The 22,250-nt window shown below is 43.8% G+C and overlaps 2 protein-coding genes across 4 annotated transcripts in view; one reads left to right on the top strand and one right to left on the bottom strand.

Annotated features, from left to right (window-relative positions):
- Nucleotides 1-18,055, bottom strand: part of PTPN11 (protein tyrosine phosphatase non-receptor type 11) — an 81,863-nt gene extending 63,808 nt beyond the window's left edge. For 2 of the 3 annotated variants that reach the window (XM_064578408.1, XM_045887607.3), the window contains exon 1: nt 17,826-18,055. Coding sequence is in view for 1 of the 3 variants with exons in the window: in XM_064578409.1 (XP_064434479.1) it covers nt 17,826-17,839 (14 nt within the window). In the remaining 2 variants the exon portion in view is untranslated. The remainder of the gene's footprint in view (nt 1-17,825) is intronic. The other variant, XM_064578409.1, reaches the window with a different exon arrangement.
- LOC123853208 (charged multivesicular body protein 4b-like) lies at nt 2,471-2,833 on the top strand. Its single transcript, XM_045887927.3, has one exon. The coding sequence runs from the start codon at nt 2,483-2,485 to the stop codon at nt 2,810-2,812; it is 330 nt and encodes a 109-aa protein (XP_045743883.2). The 5' UTR covers nt 2,471-2,482; the 3' UTR covers nt 2,813-2,833.
- Nucleotides 18,056-22,250: the final 4,195 nt, after the last annotated feature.

Below are 22,250 nucleotides of genomic sequence, written 5' to 3'. Positions count from 1 at the left end.
TCTTGACTCTTGGTTTCAGCTCAGGTCATGATCTCAGGGTCCTGGGATCAAGCCCCACATCAGGTTCCCTGCTTGGTGGGGAGTCTGCTTCTCCTCTCTCTCCCTCTGCCCTCTCCCCTGCTCATGCTCTCTCTCTCACACTGTCTCTCAAATAAATAAATAAAATCTTAAAAAAAAAAAACGTTCAAAAAAGAGGAATAAAGCAGTGAGAGGGATGCTACTTATACAGGATATATGGGGAGGGCTTCAGTGATAAGGTAACATCTGACAAGACCTGGAAGAAGCAAGGCAGCAACATGCCCATATGCAGGAGAGGAGCATACCAGGCAAGGGGTGGACCATATATGACATTATGCAAGAGGCCAGTGTGGTTGGGGCAGGGCAAGGGACAGACAGGTAGAGGAGGCCAGTGAGGTAATGAAAAGCCAGAAGATGTAGGGCCTCAGAGACACTGTAAAAACCTCAATCTTTATTTTTTGCGAAATGGGAAAGGACTGGAAGGTTTAGGCAGAGGAGCGACATGATCGGACTTATATTTTTAAATCACCTTTCAAACTACTGAGCAGGGATAACACGCAAGTCAGTTAAGAAAGCCACCGTGATAAATAATCCAGACAAGAAATGATGGTACCAAGGACCAAGGTGCCAGCGGTGGGAGGAGTGATAAATAGTCCAACTAGGAATATCTTGAGAGTAGCCAACAGGATTTCATAAAGGATTATACATGGAATGGGAAAGAACAGAGTAAGAACACTCCTAGGTTTGGAGTCTAGTCAACTAGAAGGTTGGAAATATGGAAAGGGTGAGGAGAGGAACATCAAGGGATAGATTTGGTGTGTGTTAATTTGAAATGTTAAGTTAGTTGTCCAAGTGTTGGTCCACACTAAGCACTAAACGTTAGATATTATTATTGACAATCATAATACTAAACGTAAGGTTGTTCTGACAAATAATCAGAAAAGGCAAGAGTGCAGACATAGTCTATCAACATTCCTGCTGTTTACATTAACTGAAATTCATTTTATTAATTTTTCCTATACCATCTCACTAGTGTTTTAGGGGGAATCTAAACATCATTCTGATTGGCCTTGAGAAAAATCACATGGGCTGAAGCTAGACTGCCCTTGTTCACATCCCAGCTCTGTGTGCTCATGGGCTAGTGATTTCACTTCGCTGTTAACTCACCTAGAAAATGGCCATAGTAACAAATGCACGTGTGCAAACACACTATTACCTCTATAGACACACACACACACACACGGAATCTTCCTGATCTACACCCCAATTTTTTTCACTTCCTACAACTTGAAGATCCTTCTATAGCAGTACATTCTTCTTAATGGCTACACAATATTCCATCGTATGAATATACCCCCAGGAACTTAATCCCCATTCCAGGACATTTATATTATGCCTAGGTTTTGTTATCACAGATAATGCAGCAGAGGAGTGCAGTCGGCTCAGTCGGTTAAGCATCCAACTCTTGGTTTCAGCTCAGGTCACGATCTCAGGGTTGTAAGATTGAGCCCCACATTGGGCTCTGCGCTCAGTGGGGAATCTGCTTGAGATTCTCTCTCTCCCTCTGCCTCTCCCCCAGTGCATGCTCTCTCTCTAAAATAAATAAATCTTTGAAAAAAAAAAAAAGACAAGGGGAGCAGATGGCGCAGGCCAATTTGGTGAGCAGAAACCACGTCAGTGTTCGGCAAACTATTCGGAGCAGGAGTGGGTAAGGCCAGCAAGGGCGGCCTGACCCCTCAGGATGCCCTCCAGCGGCTGCCGGACACGGAGGAGATGCTAAGCAAGAAGCAGGAATTCCTGGAGATGAAGATCGGGCAGGAGCTGACCGCCACGCCAAGAAGCCCAGCACAGAAACAAGCCCGCAGCCCTCCAGGCCCTGAAGCAAAGGAAGAGGTATGAAAAGCAGCTGGCGTGGGGCGCCTGGGTGGCTCAGTTGGTTAAGCGACTACCTTCAGCTCAGGTCATGATCCTGGAGTCCCTGGATCAAGTCCCGCATCGGGCTCCCTGCTCAGCGAGGAGCCTGCTTCTCCCTCTAACCCTCTCCCCTCTCATGTACTCTCTCTCTCTCTCCTTCTAGCTCTCTCAGATAAATAAATAAATCTTTAAAAAAAAAAAAAGAAAGAAAGAAAAGCAGCTGGCATAGATCGATGGCACACTATCCACCATCGAGTTTCAGCGGGAGGCCCTGGAGAACGCCAATACCAACACTGAGGTGCTCAAGAACGCGGGCTCTGGGGCGCCTGGGTGGCTCAGTTGGTTAAGTGGCTGCTTTCGGCTCAGGTCATGATCCCAGAGTCCTGGGATCGAGCCCCGCATCGGGCTCCCTGCTCAGTGGAGAGCCTGCTTCTCACTCTCCCTCTGTCTGCCGCTCTGTCTACTTATGCTCTCTATCTCTGTTAAATAAATAAATAAAAATCTTTAAAAAAAAAACAAAAACAAAAACGCAGGCTCTACTGCTAAGGCCATGAAGGCTGCCCACGACAACATGGACATCGATAAAGTTGATGAGTTAATGCAGGACATTGCTGACCAGCAAGAACTAGCAGAGGAGATTTCAACAGCTATTTCACAACCTATAGGATTTGGAGAAGAGTTTGATGAGGATGAGCTCATGTTAGAATTAGAAGAACTAGAACAGGAGGAACCGGACAAGAATTTGCTGGAAATCAGGGGACCCAAAACAGTCCCTCTACCAAATGTTCCCTCTATAACCTTACCATCAAAACCCACCAAGAAGAAGGAAGAGGAAGAGGATGATATGAAGGAATTAGAGAACTGGGCTGGATCCATTTAACTGGTCCAATGTGGGCTGGGCCCAGACAGACTCTGGTGGCCTGTGCAGCGGGCCAGGGCGGGGGGGGGGGGGGACGGACAGGACATGATGCAGGCAGGTTCCATCACTCCTGAATCTCCCTCCAAAGCAGTAGGGCTGCATCACTGCTCACTCTGCATAGCACGGTCTGCACTCAGCGGGACAGGGAGGGGGGTGGGGGCAGGCGGGTGGGGTGGGGTGGGAGGTGCCTGCTGTTTATAATGTTGAATTTCTGCAAAATAAACTGTATTTGCAAATCCAAAAAAAAAAAAAAATAGAGCAGAAGACATCGTTTACAATCATCATTATACACTTTTTCAAGTACATCCATAAATTAGATTTTCAGAAAATTGCTTTGGCAAGAGTTTGCCTTTCACTTTGACAAATCTCCCCAGCTGCACTCAAAAGAAGGTACCAGTTTCAACTCCCATAAATTGAATGTGAAAGCCCCTGTTTTCTCTCACTTTTGCCAATACTGCATATATTACCAAATTTTTTCATCTTTGTCAATCTGATTCACGGAAAAAAGGACCATTCTAGTTTGCATTTCTGTGTGACACTAAATACTTTTTTATGTTTTCAAAGCCCCTTTTTCTTCCTTTTCTGTGAGTTGTCGGTTTGTCATTGTTCATTTTCTCCTGCATTTTTTTTTCTTCTTACTGACTTATAGGAGCTCTTGATATACCCAGAAAATGATCCTTTATTATACGTGTGGCAAATATTCATCTTAGCTTTTTGCACTTTTCACTGTTTGTGGTATTCTTTTTCACAGAAATTCATCTTGGCATGGTTAAATTTATCAGATTTTTCCTTTACGATTTCTGGGTTTCTGCTTAGAAAAACTTAACTCACAGCACTGTTGTGAGACAGAAATAAATTAATACACATAAAATACTTAGCACAGAACCAGCCCTTAGAGTTTCACCTTGGGAACCAGGAATTTAGTTTTTAGTCAGAATAAAATAACTTACAATAAAGACACAGATTTTCACAGGACCCTGCAAGGTGTGGCCACCCAAGTGCCTCCCACCCTGACTCTTATTCGGGTGACTTCGCTGTTTTCTTCAAATATGCCCCATGTGGCCTTTGCACGTGCTGTTCTGCAGACACACCCACCCCCCCTTTTCACAGCACCCTGAGCGTCCCCTGGGGGATATCAACATGAAATTGAATCACACATCCCTCCGACCACCAGGTTAAAGACGGGACTGGCAGCCACCAAGGGAGAGAACCTGTCTGCTACCATACCAATGTGTACCTCCAGCTCCACACAAAGGGGCTAACACAGGATTCCTTAAATATTTGTGGCTAGAAGGGAAGGACAAAAGGAGCCATTGGGGGTGGGTGGGGATGCCTGTCACTGCTCCTCCACATCCACAGTTCCCCACTGACATAGGTCATAGGTGGTGTCACGAAAGGCTGTCAGAAGAGACCTAAGTGTCAGCTGGCAAAGACTCTTCAGACCTGCCCCACCAGCTCTTTTAAGAAAGAAAGAAAAAAAAAGATTATTATTTCTAGTACACAGTCAGTTTTTATCCGATTTGTAGTGCTAAGGTGGTTATATTCCCTTATCTGTATGCTATTACAATTTTAATAAGAATTTCCAAAGCAGGGACACCTGGGTGGCTCAGTCGGTTGAGTGTCTGCCTTCAGCTCAGGTCATGATCTCAGAGTCTTGGGATGGAGCCCATATCGGGCTCCCTGCTGAGCAGGGAGTCTGCTCCTCCCTCTCCCCCTGCCCCTCCCCCCAACTCCTGCCTGTGCACGCAGGTGCACTATCTCAAATAAATAAATAAAATCTTAAAAAAAAAAAAAATTTTCCTTATGCACAGGTCCAGGACACCTTGTACGTAAGGCAAAAACTTGTCCCAAAGCCTCCCCATGCATTCGAAAACACTAAAATTTAATATTTTAACTAAGTTAATACCAGTAGGGAAAGAACTCTTGGTCTACTTCTCTTCATCTCTGTTACCACTCTTGCACTTCACCCAACTTTGTTCTGTGCCCCTCACCTGTAAATGTGTAGGTGTTCATAACCATGGTAACAAATACATATTAAAAAACAAACGGGATGCCTGGGTGGCTCAGTCGGTTAAGCATTTGACTCCTGATTTCATCTCAGGTCATGATCTTAGGGTCGTGAGATCGAGCCCCACATTGGCCTCCGCACTGGGCGTGGAACCTGCTTAAGATTCTCTCTCCCTCTCTCTCTGCCCCTCCCCCACCTTGCACTCTCTCTAAAAACAAACAAATAAAACAGCTACTCAGGGTTCTTTCTACAGGACAAGCTAAATAAAGTAGACCACATTGTGTAGCCCCATAAACAGACCCCATTTAAAGCAATGAAATTTTATATTTAATCGGGACATTGGAGGAAAAGAACCAAAGTCATAAACATCTCTACAAAGTTTGGCAACCATTCTACCAGGGTTGTGGTCGATAGAATATAAACTGTTTAGTTTTAGGCTTTCATTTATGAGTCAGAAGAAAATATAATTTTCTTTCTATTAGGTGCATTTTTTAAAAATCACACCTATATTCTGGATTTGTTTTTCCCCTCAGTAAAGCCAGTAAGCATACATATTTGAAAGAAATATATGCTTGCTTGTGTTCCCTCTCTTGCTGTGTCCCTCTCTGTCAAATAAATAAAATCTTTAAAAAAAAAGAAAAAGAAAAAGAAATATATGTATTTTCATTTACTAATGAGTTGCATTTTTCTAAACATTAAGTAAGTCCAGACATCATAGCATGAAAAAATGTAAAATACTAAATTTTTCTTTCCCTTCCTTATTATTTGGATTGAAAAAGGTCAGGATAAGGCACAGGTTTATGTTTTTGCATCTTGCAATTTTTTTTTTAAAGTAGGTTTTTAAAGATTTTTATTTATTTAACAGAGAGAGCACAAGTAGGGAGTGGCAGGCAGAGGGAGAGAGAGAAGCAGGCTCTCCACCGAGCAGGGACCCCGATGCGGGGCTCGATCGCAGGACCCTGGGATCATGACCCAAGCCGAAGGCAGCTGCTTAACCAACGAAGCCACCCAGGCGCCCCTGCATCTTGCAATTTAATTTGGAAAGAAGTATTTCAAAATGTGTAAAAAAAAATATTTCCAATCTGTTTTTAAAAAGCTACGGCTATATAAAGCTCAAGTATAACTTTAAATGTTCCTGCTATGCAATTAGCAAGCATCACAGTAAAGACTGGATATGGCAAGAATCATCAATGGGTGCTAAACCTAGGGAGAAATGGAGTGGGGGGAGCAGGATACCTGCATGGTCTTACACTGTGTCTTCATCAATCACTAATTCGTTACAGGGCACCTGGGTGGCTTAGTCGTTAAGCATCTGCCTTGGCTCAGGTCAAGATCCCAGGGTCCTGGGATCAAGCCCCACATGGGGCTCCCTGCTCGCTGGGAAGCCTGCTTCTCCCTCTCCCACTCCCTCCCCCCGCTTGTGTTCCCTCTCTCGCTGTCTCTGTCAAATAAATGAATAAAATCTTAAAAAAAAAAAAATCACTGATTAGTTACAAGGGAGAAAATATGGGGCACCTGGGTGGCTCAACTGGTCTGCCTTCAGCTCAGGTCATGATCCCAGGGTCCTGACATCGAGTCCCACACTGGGCTCCTTGCTCAGCGGGGAGCCTGCTTCTCCCTCTGCCTGCCACTCCCCCTGCTTGTGAATGCGCGCTCTCTCTCTCTCTCTCTGACAAATAAATAAATAAAATCTTTACCAAAAAAAAAAAGGGAGAAAATATTATACAAAGGAGAAAGTGGACAAAACCTTCACCAGGTAGTCACTGATGATAATTAACGTCATCAGTGGACATCATGTACCTCCAGATATGATACCCCAAGAAGGTTACAATACCACCTACATAGTACTCTGGCTGGAATCTAATGATGATGAAACATTAGACAAATCCAAAACGAGAAATATTCCATTTTAAAAGGGGAAGGGGGGGTGCCTGGGTGGCTCAGTTGTTAAGCGTCTGCCTTCGAGCTCAGGTCATGATCCCAGGGTCCTGGGATAGAGCCCCGCATAGGGTTCCCTGCTCCACGGGAAGCCTGCTTCTCCCTCTCCCACTCCCCCTGCTTGTGTTCCCTCTCTGGCTGTCTTTCTCTCTGTCAAATAAATAAAACCTTAAAAAAAAAAAATAAAATAAAATAAATAAAAGGGGAAGGGGGAAATGTATTTTTCCCAAAAATCACTAGCATAAAAGACAGAGGTTGTAGAAGTATTCCAGATTAAAGAGATCTTACAACTAAATACAACTGGATCCTGTACTAGAAGAGGGAAAAAAGCTAAAGGACATGACTGGGTCAACTGGCACAGCTGGAATACAACAGGTTAGACAAAAGGATTACAGATGGTAAAATTACCAGTTAAAATTCTTAAAAGACAGGGGCGCCTGGGTGGCTCAGTTGGTTAAGCGTCTACCTTCAGCTCAGGTCATGATCCCAAGGTCCTGGGATCCAGCCCCGTGGCTTCTCCCTCTCCCTCTGCCTACTTGTGCTCTCTCTCTGTTACATAAATAAATAAAAATACTAAAAAATAAAAAAAGAAGATAGTTTTATTCTTAGAAAATATGGCGCCTGGGTGGCTCAGTTGGTTAAGCGACTGACTTTGGCTCAGGTCATGATCCCAGAGTCCCGGGATGGAGTCCCGCATCGGGCTCCCTTGCTCAGCAGGGAGTCTGCTCCTCCCTCTGACCCTACCCCCTCTTGTGCTCTCTCTCTCACTCTCTCTCTCAAATAAATAAAAAACAAAATCTTTAAAAAGAAAAAATCTTTATTAAAAAAATAAAATAAAATAAACACTGAAGCATTTAGGAGCAAAGGGCTATGATCTATGTAATTTAGCCTCAAATGTTTGGAGAAAAAAAATATAAAATATTATATATGCGTATTTACTTACATACACACACACAGAATGTAAAGCAAATGGGATGGAAAGTTAATAGTAGTGAGTCTGGGTAAATGGTATTCCATTCATATGTGTATTCTTTGCACTATTCTTATTCTTGTAACTTTTCTCAAAGTTTGAAACAAATCCCAAGTAAAAGATAAAAATCATTTTAAAATTTTCTGAAAAATCCATTTGCTCAACTCACCAGCTCTGATTCCCATCATCAGTAAGTTACCCATCCTTACCCCTGAAGCTGGCTGTACTAGATACCAAAAAGGGATGACAGGGAGAAGACAGAGATGAGAACTTACATGGAGAGAGTGTATGGGGACAGAAAGAAGACAGATTTATAGTTGTTGTTTTTTTAAGAATTTATTTATTTATTTGACAGAGAGAGACACAGCCTGAGAGGGAACACAAGCAGGGGGAGTGGGAGAGAGAGAAGCAGGCTTCCCGCGGAGCAAGGAGCCTGATGTGGGACTCGATCCCAGGACCCTGGGATCATGACCTGAGCCGAAGGCAGACGCTTAACAACTGAGCCACCCAGGTGCCTGACAGATTTATAGTTTTACTACCAATAATATTATATATTTAAATAAGAACTTACAAATTATGAAATAAAGAGATCTCTCCATGTTTATTAAAATGCCTCTTTTCAGCAATTGTGAACCAGTTCTGATAGCAAGGACAAAATAGTGTAGTATTGGCTATCATACTTTATGGCTGGTTAAAATTACTGCAGCAGTTACTGAATGCCATGTGTCAATGTAACCATTACATTCTGCTATTTACTTCTAAAAGTTTCTAAAGCAGGATCTAAACCCACACATTGTAACCACATGTTCTCACCTTTGCATGTTTCACAGAAATAACGCTTACATAGAGTATCCTGCCAATGCTGAGGGTGCAAAAGACATTATAAATTGACTTCCACTGCTGAAGGTATATGTAAACCCTACCCTACCCCAGGTAGATTGGCAACAGGAGATAAGGCCAATGGCTGTCTCTTTACCCCTTTATTAAATAAACTCTATTATCTCCTTTACAACTTACAATTATACCTATCATGTTACTAACAATGAACAGAGGAGGGTGATGTTTACAAGGGAAACAGTAACCAGCATTTAGCACAAATACCTGACAGAGCAAGGGCTTAATAAACATTGGCTATCACCTTTGTTATCATTATTATTACTAGTGGAAAACAGCAGGAAAGATTCTTCTCATGCATAATTATATCAGTATCACATAGGCCATTCTGACATATGTATCATTTATGTCAGACTGCCTTTTAATAAACTTAACTTCAGCATTCAGGGGCTATCCCTACATTATTTCAAATAGCATATAATTAGAAATTAAAAGTTCTAGTCCATAACCTACCTACTTGAGCTTTGATTTATTTTAAACTCTTTTTCCTCAGCTATTTTTTCAAAAAGTAATCAACAAAAACTTTTTCCCACTTACATTTAATATTTGTGTTCAATCACTGACAATTCTGTGATGTGCAGCATGCTTATCACTAATAAGGAGAAGCTGGAGTGAACTCCATCCCTTAGATCTTAGGGAGGGCAAAGACAAACAGTAGAATTAATACAATTAATATTATGGGGCTGGCCTCAAGGATTATGAACAATTGTTAATATTAGGTACTGAGACCACACATCTTGAAGGCTGGCCCCATCTCCCACCTGGTGTGAATGTAAACAGCAGAGCTAGTTAGTCTAACCAAAAAAAAAAAAAAAGGTAACAAATGAATCTGCATTACCTTAAAAGATGGGGAAAGGCAAATTAGCAGAACCCTATTTGAGTTTATCAACAAAGTGATTAATACCACGGGTCCAGAAGGTATTAGATGAGAGGAAACAGATACATTTCCAGTCCTCCCATGTACATAATAGGCATTTGACGAATGGCTGTTGACTGAATGAATTTGGGGGGGGGGGAGAAGGATAAAAAAAACAGATAGGATAAGACATCGGGAAGAGGGAAGTAGAGAAAAAGTCACATGAGGAAGGGAGAGGGATGGAAAAGTGTCCCCCTTTTGCTCATTTTAACATTGGCAAACCTGCCGGCCCCTGACAGCCCCTTCTAACTGGCCATCCTCTGGCGTTATTATTTAGTAAGGGTCTCGGGTCATACATGGCCTAGGCAGGTGCCACCCATCTCTTCAAAGGAGTTGAAAGCGTGTGTGTGTGCGCATGCCCACACACACACACCACCACCGCCACTTGTGAAAGAGCCACAAATCAACGTATACAACAAAATGCCTAAAACACATGAGCCTGAGTGAGCTTGAAGACACAAAAGACAGAATCCCTGCCTGCAGGGGAATTTACAAACCCAAACAATTTGCTGGGAAATCACACCAGAAATCTAAATAACCACCCACACTACCCCACCCCTCCCCGTCAGTGAATGCAGATTCTGCAAAGGCTTAGCTCTCTGAGGCTAGGAACTTATTTATGTCAAGTGAGTCTTTAAAAAAAAAAAAAAAAAATGCTGATAAACCAAAAAGAAAATACAATGATGCTGAATATTTTGTTTTATCTACACACCCTCTTCCCCCAGTGGTGTGGGGAAACAGTCAAGCAGGCCAATAATTTCAGGAACTTATTCTTATTCAAGGCTGCCATGCTAAGAAGAGAATTTAAAGTAGGGATCCAAAGTGTAATTTCGGTTTCTTGACTAAATATAAAGTGACACTGGGTATATCTTTCTTACCAGCTGCTCCAGAAAAAATCATTATCTTTGTCCTTGGGGAGAAAGTTTATAGTTTGGTATTTTCTGCAGATTATAAGAATATTCTCCTTTTCTAATTAAATTTTAATATCCTATAGGAAAAGGGTAAGTCATGAAGAAAGGGCAGTCAGTAGGGACAAGCAGTCTAAGTAACAGAAACTAGATAAAAGTTGTTAAGGCAGCTTTTTAATGGTAGCGCATAGCTCTGTCTTTGTATCTTCCCGTGGGGTTTCAGCGGTCAGCATCATGACTCTTGATGACAAGGCAATAAAAGCAAACTGCCTCCGAAACTTTCCACAAACGGCTTCCACCTTAGTTCAAAGCCTCTCTCTCACTTGTCTGCTCTCCCCAAGTCCACTCGTGTCTCCTACAATCCTTCCTTCACAGTAGCCAGAGGGATATTTTTAAACTGACCAGCTCATGCCACTCCCCTGATCACATCCTTCCTTCTATGGCTTTACAGTGCTCTTAAAATACAATCCAAACTCCTCTCCGTGGTCCACATGACCCTCGAAGACCTCACAAGGTCCTGTGTGGTCCAGTCCCCACCCACCTCCTCGGTGTCCCCAACGTGCTCCCTTTGGCTCCTGAAGTACTCCAAAAGCTTCCCCACCTCAGCACTTCCACACTTGCTGTTTCCCAACACCTGAACACCCAGGGCCGCACAGTGCCTGGCACACAGTAATCCCACAATAAATAGTTCTTGAGTGAGTGGATCAGTGTTTCATTAGAATGGTTCCATGGGAGGATGAAGACTTGGACCTAGAATCCATTATCTTTACAAGAAACATATAGTATGTCTGTATATATGTAGGTGTGTATAGACAGACATATACAGTGTGTATATATATGCATATATCAGTATACATGTACATTTTTTTTTTTTTAAGATTTTATTTATTTGACAGAGAGATAGCGAGAGCAGGAACACAAGCAGGGGGAGTGGGAGAGGGAGAAGCAGACTCCCTGCCGGGCAGGGAGCCCGATGTGGGACTCGATCCCAGGACCCTGGGATCATGACCTGAGCCGAAGGCAGACGCTTCACGGCTGAGCCACCCAGGCGCCCCTGTACATATGTATTCTAAACAGAATATTCTATCCTGATAAATTTCTATTTCAGTTTGGTACTAGCTTTATCAAACTCATTTGACCCTGGCACACAAGTCTGTCTCCCTCTGAATTCACTGCTCCTTGCAACCACGACTAGTACCTTCCACACTTCAACGTTGTCAAGGACCACAGCACATGTAAGTTTGCAAAATGCACACAACCCTCCAAAACTCAGTAGTGAACTGAGCGCCAGTGTAGGGAGTTTGAATTCAGTTCAGGGTCTTAGAGCCTTGGCTGCAGTCCACAACTCCCACAGAGCGCGAGTATTTGCCTTGCCTTCAAGGTAAGGCAGTATCTGCCTAGCCTTAGAAACATCAGCACTGGATGGCAAGTGCTGTCTGTTTCCCAAAGGGAAAGAGGAATAAGGACAGTATCCTATTGTTCCACAGCTGCCTAACAAAGTACACTAAGGCCCACCGGTAACAATCACAAACATGAGCTGGCTCTGCTTTTTCAGGATCTTGTGTGCTCTCCAACAGTCTCTGCACTGACCATGTATAAGAAGGAGAAGTCGGGGCGCCTGGGTGGCTCAGTTGGTTAAGCGACTGCCTTCAGCTCAGGTCATGATCCCGGAGTCCCGGGATCGAGTCCCGCATCAGGCTCCCTGCTCGGCGGGGAGTCTGCTTCTCCCTCTGACCCTCCCCACTCTCATGTGCTCTCTCTCACTCTCTCTCTCTCAAATAAATAAATAAAATCTTAAAAAAAAAAAAAAAGAAGGATAAGTCATCTTAGCAGTGCCCCCTGCATTTGAGCAGTTCTGGCCAAAACTCTGAGCTTACATTGGGACACAACGTTAATAAAGACATCCCAGTCCCAACTAGAAAGGCACAGGCCTGTTATTTTTCAGCAAGGCAAGTTTATTTATTCCCACAGGAGATAAACCAACATGGCCACCAGGAAGGGCCTGGGACAAAATGTACTTGACCTGCAATAGATAAACCAAAAGCGTGGAGTCTGAGAACAAGCTAAATCTTCTGCTCCTCTCAGCTCAAGTCACCATACATCATCTTTCAGAAGAACAAAAACAAATGTAGGAGCGCCTGGGTGGCTCAGTCAGTTAAGTGTCTGCCTTCGGCTCAGGTCATGATCCCAGGGTCCTGGGATCGAGCCCCATGTCGAGCTCCCTACTCAGTGGGGAGCCTACTTCTCCCTCTCCCTCTGCTGCTTCCCCTGCTTGTACTCTCTCTGTGTCAAATAAATAAATAAAAAATCTTAAAAAAAAAAAAAAAAGCAATGTAAAGGACCTGCCATATGCTGAAAGAGGGCCTGGAGAATACAGGCAGTTTTGTCAGCTGAACAAGGCTGAGTGGTGCACACAAGCAACCTCAAAATCTAAATTCAGTACTACCACCGCTAAATCACCTGTGGGAGGGTTGGTCACTCAGGAGCTCACCTCCTCAGAGAGATCATTCCTAAACTCATCAAACTAACATTATCCCCATTTGTTTTTTTTTCTCCCAGCAGTTATTACTACCTGAAATTGCAATCTTCATTCATAGGCTTTTCTTTCCTCTCTCTCTCTCAACCAAAAGAATAGCATCTTTGCCAATCTCACTGCTTTATCCTGCCTGGTTCAATAACTATTTGATTGAATTAATACCGAGGTTAAAAATAATTTGAAAAAGAAAAACAAAGCTGGAAGACTAACATTGATCTCAAGCCTTATAATAAAACTACAATAATCAAGACCATGTGGTATTGGCATACAGACAAATAGATCAATGAAACAGAATGGATTCCAGAACCAGACCCACATATAAATGGACAATAGATTTTCTACAAAGGTGCAAATTCAAAAGAGAGTCTTTTCAACAAACAGTGCTAAAACTGGTTATCTATACGTACATGTGCACATATCTATATACGTATATACATAGCTCCACACCTCACCATACACAAAAATTAACTCAAAGTGGATCATAAACCTAAAACCTTTTGGAAAACATGTGAGACCTTGGGTTAAGCAAAGATTCCTTAGCATGATCCACTAAAAAAAAAAATGGTTGAGGGGTGTCTGGCTGGCTCAGCCAACAGAGCATGCGACCCTTGATCTCTGGATTGTAAATTCGAGCCCCATGTTGGGTGTAGAGATTACTTAAAAATAAAATCGTTTAAAATTAATGAATTAATAAAAAATAAAAATGGATAAACTGGACTTCATCAAAATTAAAAACCTCTGTTCTTTCAACAGAGACTGTTAAAAAAGATGAAAAGACAATGGGGCTCAGTCAGTTAAGCATCCAACTCATGGTTGCAGCTCAGGTCATAATCTAAGGGTCCTGGGATGAAGCCCCGTGTCAGGCTCTGCACTCAGAGGGGAATCTGGGGAATCTGCTTCAGGATTTTCTTCCTCTCCCTCTGCCCCTCCCGCCACTCGTGTGTGTGTGTGTGTGTTTGTGTGTGTGTGTACTCTCTCAAATAAATAAATAAATATTTCAAAACGGGGGGGCACCTGGGTAGCTCATTCAGTTACACGTCTGTCTGCCTTTGACTCAGGTCATAACTTCAGGGTCCTGGGATGGAGCCCTGAGTCCTGTTCCCTGCTCAGGAAAGAGTCTGCTTCTCCCTCTCTCCCCCCCAGCACCCCCCTCCCCAGTTTGTGAGCAAGCCCTCGCGTGCTCTCTCTCTCTCTCTCTCTCAAATAAATAAAATCTCTTTTAAAAAAATAGATGAAAGACAAGCCACAGGCTAAGAGAAAATAGTTGCAATTCTGATAAAGGACTTGTTTCCAGAATAAAGAATTCTCTTCTTGTAAGATTTTATTTATTTATTTGAGAGAGAGAGCAAGAGAGAGCGTGAGCACAGAGGGAGAGGGAGAGGGAGAAGCAGGCTCCCTGCTGAGCAGAGAGCCTGACCCAAGGGCTCAGATCCCAGGACCCTGAGATCATGACCTGAGCTGACGGCAGATGCTTAACTAACTGAACCACCTGGGTACCCCTGGAATAAAAAATTCTTGAATCTCAATAAAAAAACAACTAAATAAAAATGGGGGGAAAATATTTGATCAAATAGACGTGTCACCAAAGAAAATATACAGATGGCAAATAAGCACATGAAAAGATGATCAACATCATTAGTCACCAAGGAAAACATGAATTAAAACTACAATGAGGGGGCGCCTGGGTGACTCAGTCAGTTAAGCATCTGCCTTCAGCTCAGGTCATGATCCCAGGGTCCTGGGATTGAGCCCCACGTCGGACTCCCTACTCAGGGGGAGCCTGCTTCTCCCTCTCCTCCCCACTTGTGCTCTCTGTCGCTATCTCTGTCAAATAAATAAGTGAAATATTAAAAAAAAAAAAAAAGAATAAAAACCACAATGAGGGATGCCTGGATGACTCAGTCAGTTAAGTGTCTGCCTTCAGCTCAGGTCATGATCTCAGGGTCCTAGCGTCTGGCTCCGTGCTCAGCAGGGAGTTTGCTTCTCCCTCTGCCCCTCCCCCCCATCGCTCATACACACAAGCGCTTGCGCTCTCTCCCTCTCAAATAAATAAAATATCTTTAAAAAAACAACAAACTACAATGAGATACCATGACACACCCACTAAAATGGCTAAAATTTAAAAATTGACCATACCAAGTGTTGGCAAAGATGTAGAGTAACGAGAACTCTTACATACTACTAGTGGGAATGTAAATGGTATTACCACTTTGGAAAACAGTTTGGTAATTTCTGAAAAAGTTAAATATACATTGACTGTATGATCCAGCCATTCCCCCAAGAGGTATTTTGGTAAATATCTCTTATGCACAAACATTCACAGCAGTTTTGTTTGTGATAGACAAACTCGAGAACATCCCAAATGTTCCCACCAACAGGTGGATGGATAAACTAACAGTAGTACACCCATACAATGGAATATTACCAAACAATAAAAAGAAATGAACTTTTTGATACATACTACAACATGATGAATCTCAACATAAGTATGCTGAGCATAAGAAACCAGGGGCGCCTGGGTGGCTCAGTTGTTAAGCGTCTGCCTTCGGCTCAGATCGTGATCCCAGGGTCCTGGGATCGAGCCCCACATCGGGCTCCCTGCTCAGCAGGAAGCCTGCTTCTCCCGCTCCCACTCCCCCTGCTTGTGTTCCCTCTCTCGCTGTGTCTCTCTCTGTCAAATAAATAAATAAAATCTTTAAAAAAAAAAAAAAAGAAACCAGACATAAAATTCCATTTATATAAAATTCTAAGAATTGCAAACTAGGGTGTAGTGACAGAAAGCACAGGAGTGGTCACCTGACAAGGAAAGGATTAAAAAAGACACAAGGAAACATCATAAGGGATAATGGGTATGTTCATTATCTTGACTATGACGACGGTTTCACAAGTATATGCATGTGTCAAAACATCAAACTGTACACTTAAATATATGCAATCTATTGTGTGTCATTTATACCTCAATAAAGCTGGTTAAAAATAATAAAAAAGACCTACAATCTAGAAAATATAATAATTTCCACTTATCTGTGTTATGTTCACAAGCTGACTTTTCAGGTGGCACGCATTTCTTTTCAATAATATAGGAGCGCCAGAGAAAAGGAATGATCTTTGCCACTTGCAGCTTTGGCTATACCCCCACTTCTCCGCTTCTACACTAACAAGCTGGACAATGTAGGGTCTATTACCACCCGGCCCCTTCCCCACTCCCAACCCCCAGTCTTTTTGTCTCCTAAAGAAGCAGATCCTTACTTGTCTGGAAGAGCAGACACAAGGAACAAAAGGTTCAATGACTATTTGACAGATGAAAGAATAGACAACTGTTTTATTTAAAAGCTCCCTAAAGAATTAGAACATTTGAGGCTATACACTGTTCTGCTGAAATAGTTATATATTACCCAGATCTGTAAGCACTTGCCAACAGACCTGTCCAAATCACTCACTTCCTAAGAGTTTTTGGTTTTCTTTTCTCTCCCTCTTTCCATTCCATGAATAAATAATTGGCAGGTGTATTTTGAGAAGACATTCTTAATATTTTGAAAATTCTCTCAAATAACCCCAACAGCTTGAGACAATTTTTCAAATGTCTAAGACAGTGACCATAACAAGATCATAAAGGAAAAGACCAAACAATGGCTCTTATGTGTGAATCGTATATAAAGAGTGGCAATACAAAATAACAGAATCATTATTATCTGAAAACAATAGGTCACACTACAGTTCTACAACATAATAAGGCTTACAAATGATTAACAGTTATAAAATAATAATAGCAATATGGTGATTAAACAGTGGAGATTCTGGCTCCACCACTTATTGGTTGAGTGACTTCAGGCAAGTTGCCTAAGTTCTGAAAATCAGTTTACTCGTCTTTAGAACCAGGATAATATTAAGAAGAAGAAGAATTCCTCTTCTCATAGGGTTATAGTGAGGTTTAAACGTGTTTGGCTTACAGTAAGAGCTAAATAAACGTTAGCTATCAGAAGTATTATTACCCTGAACTTCCAAGGGATCCCATTAATTCACTAATCCTCCTGACTCTTGGTGCAAATCCTGTCATTTACTAACATGAAACTTCCGAGCCTCAGTTTCCACATCCGTAAAACGGGGGCGATTAATGTTACCTGACTTTGAAGGCTGTGGTTAAGGATTAACTAGAGATACAGCTCCCTTCCCTCCCATCTCCCAAAGCGAAGACCGCGGAGGAAGGAAATACTTCTAATAGCAGCAGATACAGTCAGTTTTTCCATTTCTGGCACGTGAGGTGGGGGGGAAGGAGGTGCAAAGAGCCACATAAAGGGGTCAAGTTCCTGAACGAAGCCCCCAAACGCACGCGAGAGGCAGAGTGACCCAGAGCGGCTCGACCGTCGGGGGCCCGACCCCGCGCAACTCCCTCCTCTCCCCTCCCGCGTCCCGGGCTGAGGAGCCTCCCCAAGTGAGCGGGGTTATTTCGGAATCACCATGAGGCAATTCTCATGAGGCAATGGGTCAGGAATGCGGCGCCGAGCCGGGCCGCTGGCGTCCGCGGTTCCCCGGGCGGCTCTACCTGCCCCCGTCCTGACGGGCATCCCCAGGGCTGCGGGAGCCGGAACTCGGAGAGGCAGGAAATGAATGGGGACCCGAGAGGTGGGGGCGCGGAGGCGCCGGGCCCCCGGCCCCCGGAGGACGAGAAGTTGGGAGGGAGCCTGCCCCGCGCGACCCCGGGCGGGAGTCCGAAGCCCGGCCGGGGCGCCCCCTCCCGGGCGGGGCTGATCGAACGCGGCGGGGGCCGGGCCGAGGCCCGGGCCCGGCCCTCGGGGCTCCTCACCTCCGCGATGTCATGTTCCTCCCGCCCTCCGGCTCCGCGACGGACCCGCTCCTTGCTCAGGCTCTGCTGGGCCCGGTCACATCGGGCTGGCCCGAGGGAGGCCCGCTCGGGACCGGGCAGGGGGGCAAAGCCAGCCGGCCGCGCGCAGACCCCCCTCCAGGCCTGGGGATCCCGGAGACTGTGCAGCCGCCCCCCAAGCCCGGTTCGCTCCTCCTCCTCCCCCCGCCTATCCCCGCCGGCGCCGCCGTGACGTCACCCGCGCGACGCCCGCCGCCACTTCCTGCTCCCACTCCTCCCGAGACGGAGCGGCGGCTGCTAATGGCAGTTCAGCGTCTCCGTGGAGCCGCCGCGACGCAGTTAGCAAAGCTCTCACCCGCCTTTAGACCTGGGCTGCAAGGCGCGCGCGCGGCGCCCTCACTACTGTGCGCATTCCCACGAACCGATCGCGTTCGCTCCCACCGTGTCGATTTCCATCCCTGCCCTGACGGCCAAATCGAATTTCATTCATTTCATTCCACAAATCGCCGCTCCACTTTTTAGCTGTGTAACCTTAGGAAAGTTGCTGAGCGTCAGTTGTTGAGTCTCTGAGCTTCAGTGTTCTCCGTTTCTTCATTTCTGTAAAATGAAGATCGTAACTGTATTCTCTTCATAGGATTATTATGGGGATTAAATATGCAAACTGCTTAGAACCAGGCCTGGCCTATTTAATAAGTGCTTTGTAATTCTTACCTGGATTATCATGATAATTAAACATCTGGTAGGCACTGTTTTAAACTATGGGGATACAAAAAAAAAAAAAAAAAAACTATTAGGGTAGTGAACTGAGGACAAAAATCCCTGCTAAAATACTATATTTCCATCTTCCTTTCTTTTCTTTATATCCCTTTATATTATCATTTGTAAAAGATTTTTATTTATTTATTTTAGAGAGAATCCCAAGTAGACTCCTCACTGAGCCCATGGAGGGGCTCTATCCCACAACCATGAGATCATGACCTGAGCAGAAACCAGGTCACTCAACCAAGTGAGCTGGGCACTCAACCAAGAGTGGATTCTCCACTGACTGTGTCACCAAGGCACCCTTTATCGTTTTTTCTAAAGATTTATTTATGTATTTATTCATTTGAGAGAGAGCACAAGCAGGAGGGGCAGAGGGAGAGGGAGAAAGAATCTCAAGCAGACTCCATGCTGAGTGGTGGACACCACCAGAGGCTCAATCTCCCAACCCTAGCCTAAACCAAGAGTTGGAGCTTAACCCACTGCACCATCCAGGCACCCCTATATTTCATCTTAAATACAGTTGTTAGGTAAGTCTTCACTGAGGATGACAAGCTGAGTACAGATCTGATCCTGGAGTAGTCAGTGGGAATAACTGGCAAATAGCATTTCGCATCAGTGGGAATAACTCTGGTGAATAGGGAGAGGCAAGTGCAAAAGCCCTGAGGCAGCAGGCTGCCTCCTGTATTCCAGAAACTATGAAGAGATCTCTGACTGGAGTGCAGAAGGCAGTGGGAGGGGTGAAGGGAGACCAGTAGAAGATGAGGTGAGAAAAGCATAGAGGATCTAGGGTCCTATAGGCTATTTAAATGAATAGTAAAATGGAGAGCCATTGAAAGATTTTCAGCAAAGAAGGAATATAATCTGTGTTTTGAAATTAAAAGTAAGGGGGGTGCCTCCGTGTCTCAGTCGTTAAGCGTCTGCCTTGGGCTCAGGTCATGATCCCATGGTCCTGGGATCGAGCCCCACCTCGGGCTCCCTGCTCAGCGGGAAGCCTGCTTCTCCCTCTCCCACTCCCCCTGCTTGTGTTCCCTTTCTCGCTGTCTCTCTCTCTGTCAAATAAATAAATAAAATCTTTTTAAAAAATTAAAAGTAAGGGTACTCTGGGAGAATCAGATCAAGAGGGCAAATCTGGAAACAGACCAGTTCAGAATACTAGAATACTATAATATTCCAGGCTAGAGATGATGGTGGCTCAGACCACAATGAGAAGGTAGAGCCTTTACCTGATGAATGTCCTCGTGATTCATTAAAGGCCACAGATCTAGTAAGTGACAGAGTCAGAATTTGAACCCACATCTAGGTAGCTCCAAAATCTTCATTTTTATTTCCTCCCAATGCTTCCCACCCATTCCTATACAGAGAACTCTGATATAGTGTGCTGACTCTTCAGCCTTGGTGATACCAAAAAAAAAAAAAAAAACCCTTACAAAATTTGTCTTTAACATATGTCAGTTTAATTTAGGTAATAGGCCTTCAACAAGCAGTTGTCCACCCTGTTTCTTTCTAGACCCCCTAAAAGTCCTGGCCATCTAAATGAGTCAAACAACACTCTAACTGATCTTAGGCCTATAGGCTTGCCCTTTCCAACCCATTCTTCACATAATAGCCACAGTAATCTAAAATGCAAAACTACTCACTCCCTACATTGAATACTTCAATGGCTACTCATTGTTTTTAGGATGAAATCACAAAAAAATTTTAACAACCCAGTCTGGTCCCCACTTACCTCACCAGCCCCTCTTCCCACGACTCTATGACCCAGCCATGCTGAATGACCTTCAGTTCCCCTCAATATACCATGCTCTCTCGCAGCTCAGGATCTTTACACAATCTACTCCCTCTCCCTGGAGGCTTCTCGACCTTTTGGCTAAGATCAAGTGTAGTATCTGGCCTCTTTCCTCATGAACTCTAGTCTATACCTCAGATCTCACACTAGAAGTCACCTCCTCTGGGATAGGAAGACTTACCTGATTCTCCCAGTCCAGGTTGGATGGTCCCCAAGACACCTATCCTAGCTTAGAACTGAACACAGTCCACTATAAATCTAAGACACAGTACCACATGGGAGTTAAGTTCTTGATCTCCAAAGCTCAGCCTGCCTACCTGGGTGTCCAGAGGTAAGTCACAAGACTTCTCTGTGTCTCAGCTTCCTCCTCTGTAAAATGGAGGGATCAACATACCACCACATAGGATAGGTGGTAAAGCATATGTGTGTGTATTTGTATAGGCATAGAGAAAAGTGGAAGAATACATACCAAACCATTAACACTGGTGGGGGTTTGAGTTGGGAATATGTATCCATGAGGAGCAGGGAAAATTACTGTCTTTATTAGGTTTGTTGCAAGGAATTTGTATTGCTTTTGTGGTTGAGAAAGAAATCAACTTGTGCTCTCTCTCACTATCTCTGTCTCTCTCTCAAATAAATAAATAAAATCTGAAAAAAATTTAAATGAATATTTCTATTTTTTCCTAAATGAACATTTCATAAGCCTATTCTAAAGCAGGCACTTTAGACTCTGGGCATATATAAAGATGAAGAAGGGGGTGCTTGGGTGGCTCAATCAGTGGAACATGTGACTCTTGATTTCAGGGTCGTGAGTTCAAGCCATAATACGTTGGGTGTGGAGCCTACTTAAAAAATTAGTATGAAATTAAGGTGAAGAAGCAAAGGAACTCATGATCTAGGGGAAGAGACAGAAGAATGAACTAACAGTGATGTTAAACTGTGTTAGGGGCTTACTGTTTTCCAGAGTGGCTGCACCAGCTTGCACTCCCACCAACAGTGTAGGACGGTTCCCTTTTCTCTGCATCCCCGCCAACATCTGTCCTTTCCTGACTTCTTGATTTTAGCCATTCTGACTAGTGTGAAGTGGTATCTCATTGTGGTTTTGATTTGTATTTCTCTGATGCCAAGTGATGTGGAGCATTTTTTTCATGTGTCTGTTGGCCATTTGAATGTCTTCTTTGGAGAAATGTCTGCTCATGTCTTCTGCCCATTTCTTGATTGGATTATTTGTTCTTTAGGTGTTGAGTTTGATAAGTTCTTCATAGATTTTGGGTACTAACCCTTTCTCTGATACGTCGTTTGCAAATATCTTCTCCCATCTTGTCGGCTGTGTTTTGGTTTTGTCGACTGTTTCCTTTGCTGTGCAAAAGCTTTTTATCTTGATGAAGTCCCAATAGTTCAGTTTGCCTTTGTTTCTCTTGCCTTTGGAGACATGTCTAGCAAGAAGTTGCTGCAGCCGAGGTCACACAGGTTGCTGTCTCTGTTCCCCTCCAGGATTTTGATGGATTCCTATCTCACATTGAGGTCTTTCATCCATTTTGAGTCTATTTTTTGTGTGTGGTGTAAGGAAATGGTCCAGTTTCATTCTTCTGCATGTGGCTGTCCAATTTTCCCAACACCTTTTGTTGAAGAGACTGTCTTTTTTCCATTGGCTCTTCTTTCCTGCTTAGTCGAAGATTAGCTGACCACAGAGTTGAGGGTCCATTTCTGAGTTCTCTATTCTGTTCCATTGATCTATGTGTCTGTTTTTGTGCCACTACCATACTGTCTTAATGATTACAACTTTGTAATAGAGCTGGAAGTCTGGAATTGTGATGCCACCAGCTTTGGTTTTCTTTTTCAATATTCCTCTGGCTATT

This window comes from Mirounga angustirostris, unplaced genomic scaffold (genome assembly GCF_029215605.1).
Source record: "Mirounga angustirostris isolate CCGP_5_RB_7025 unplaced genomic scaffold, mMirAng1.0.hap1 SCAF_14, whole genome shotgun sequence".
In the NCBI taxonomy this organism is placed as follows: Eukaryota; Metazoa; Chordata; class Mammalia; order Carnivora; family Phocidae; genus Mirounga; species Mirounga angustirostris.
The sequence above is the reverse complement of the archived record's forward strand: the minus strand, read 5'-3'. Positions and strand labels throughout refer to the sequence as shown.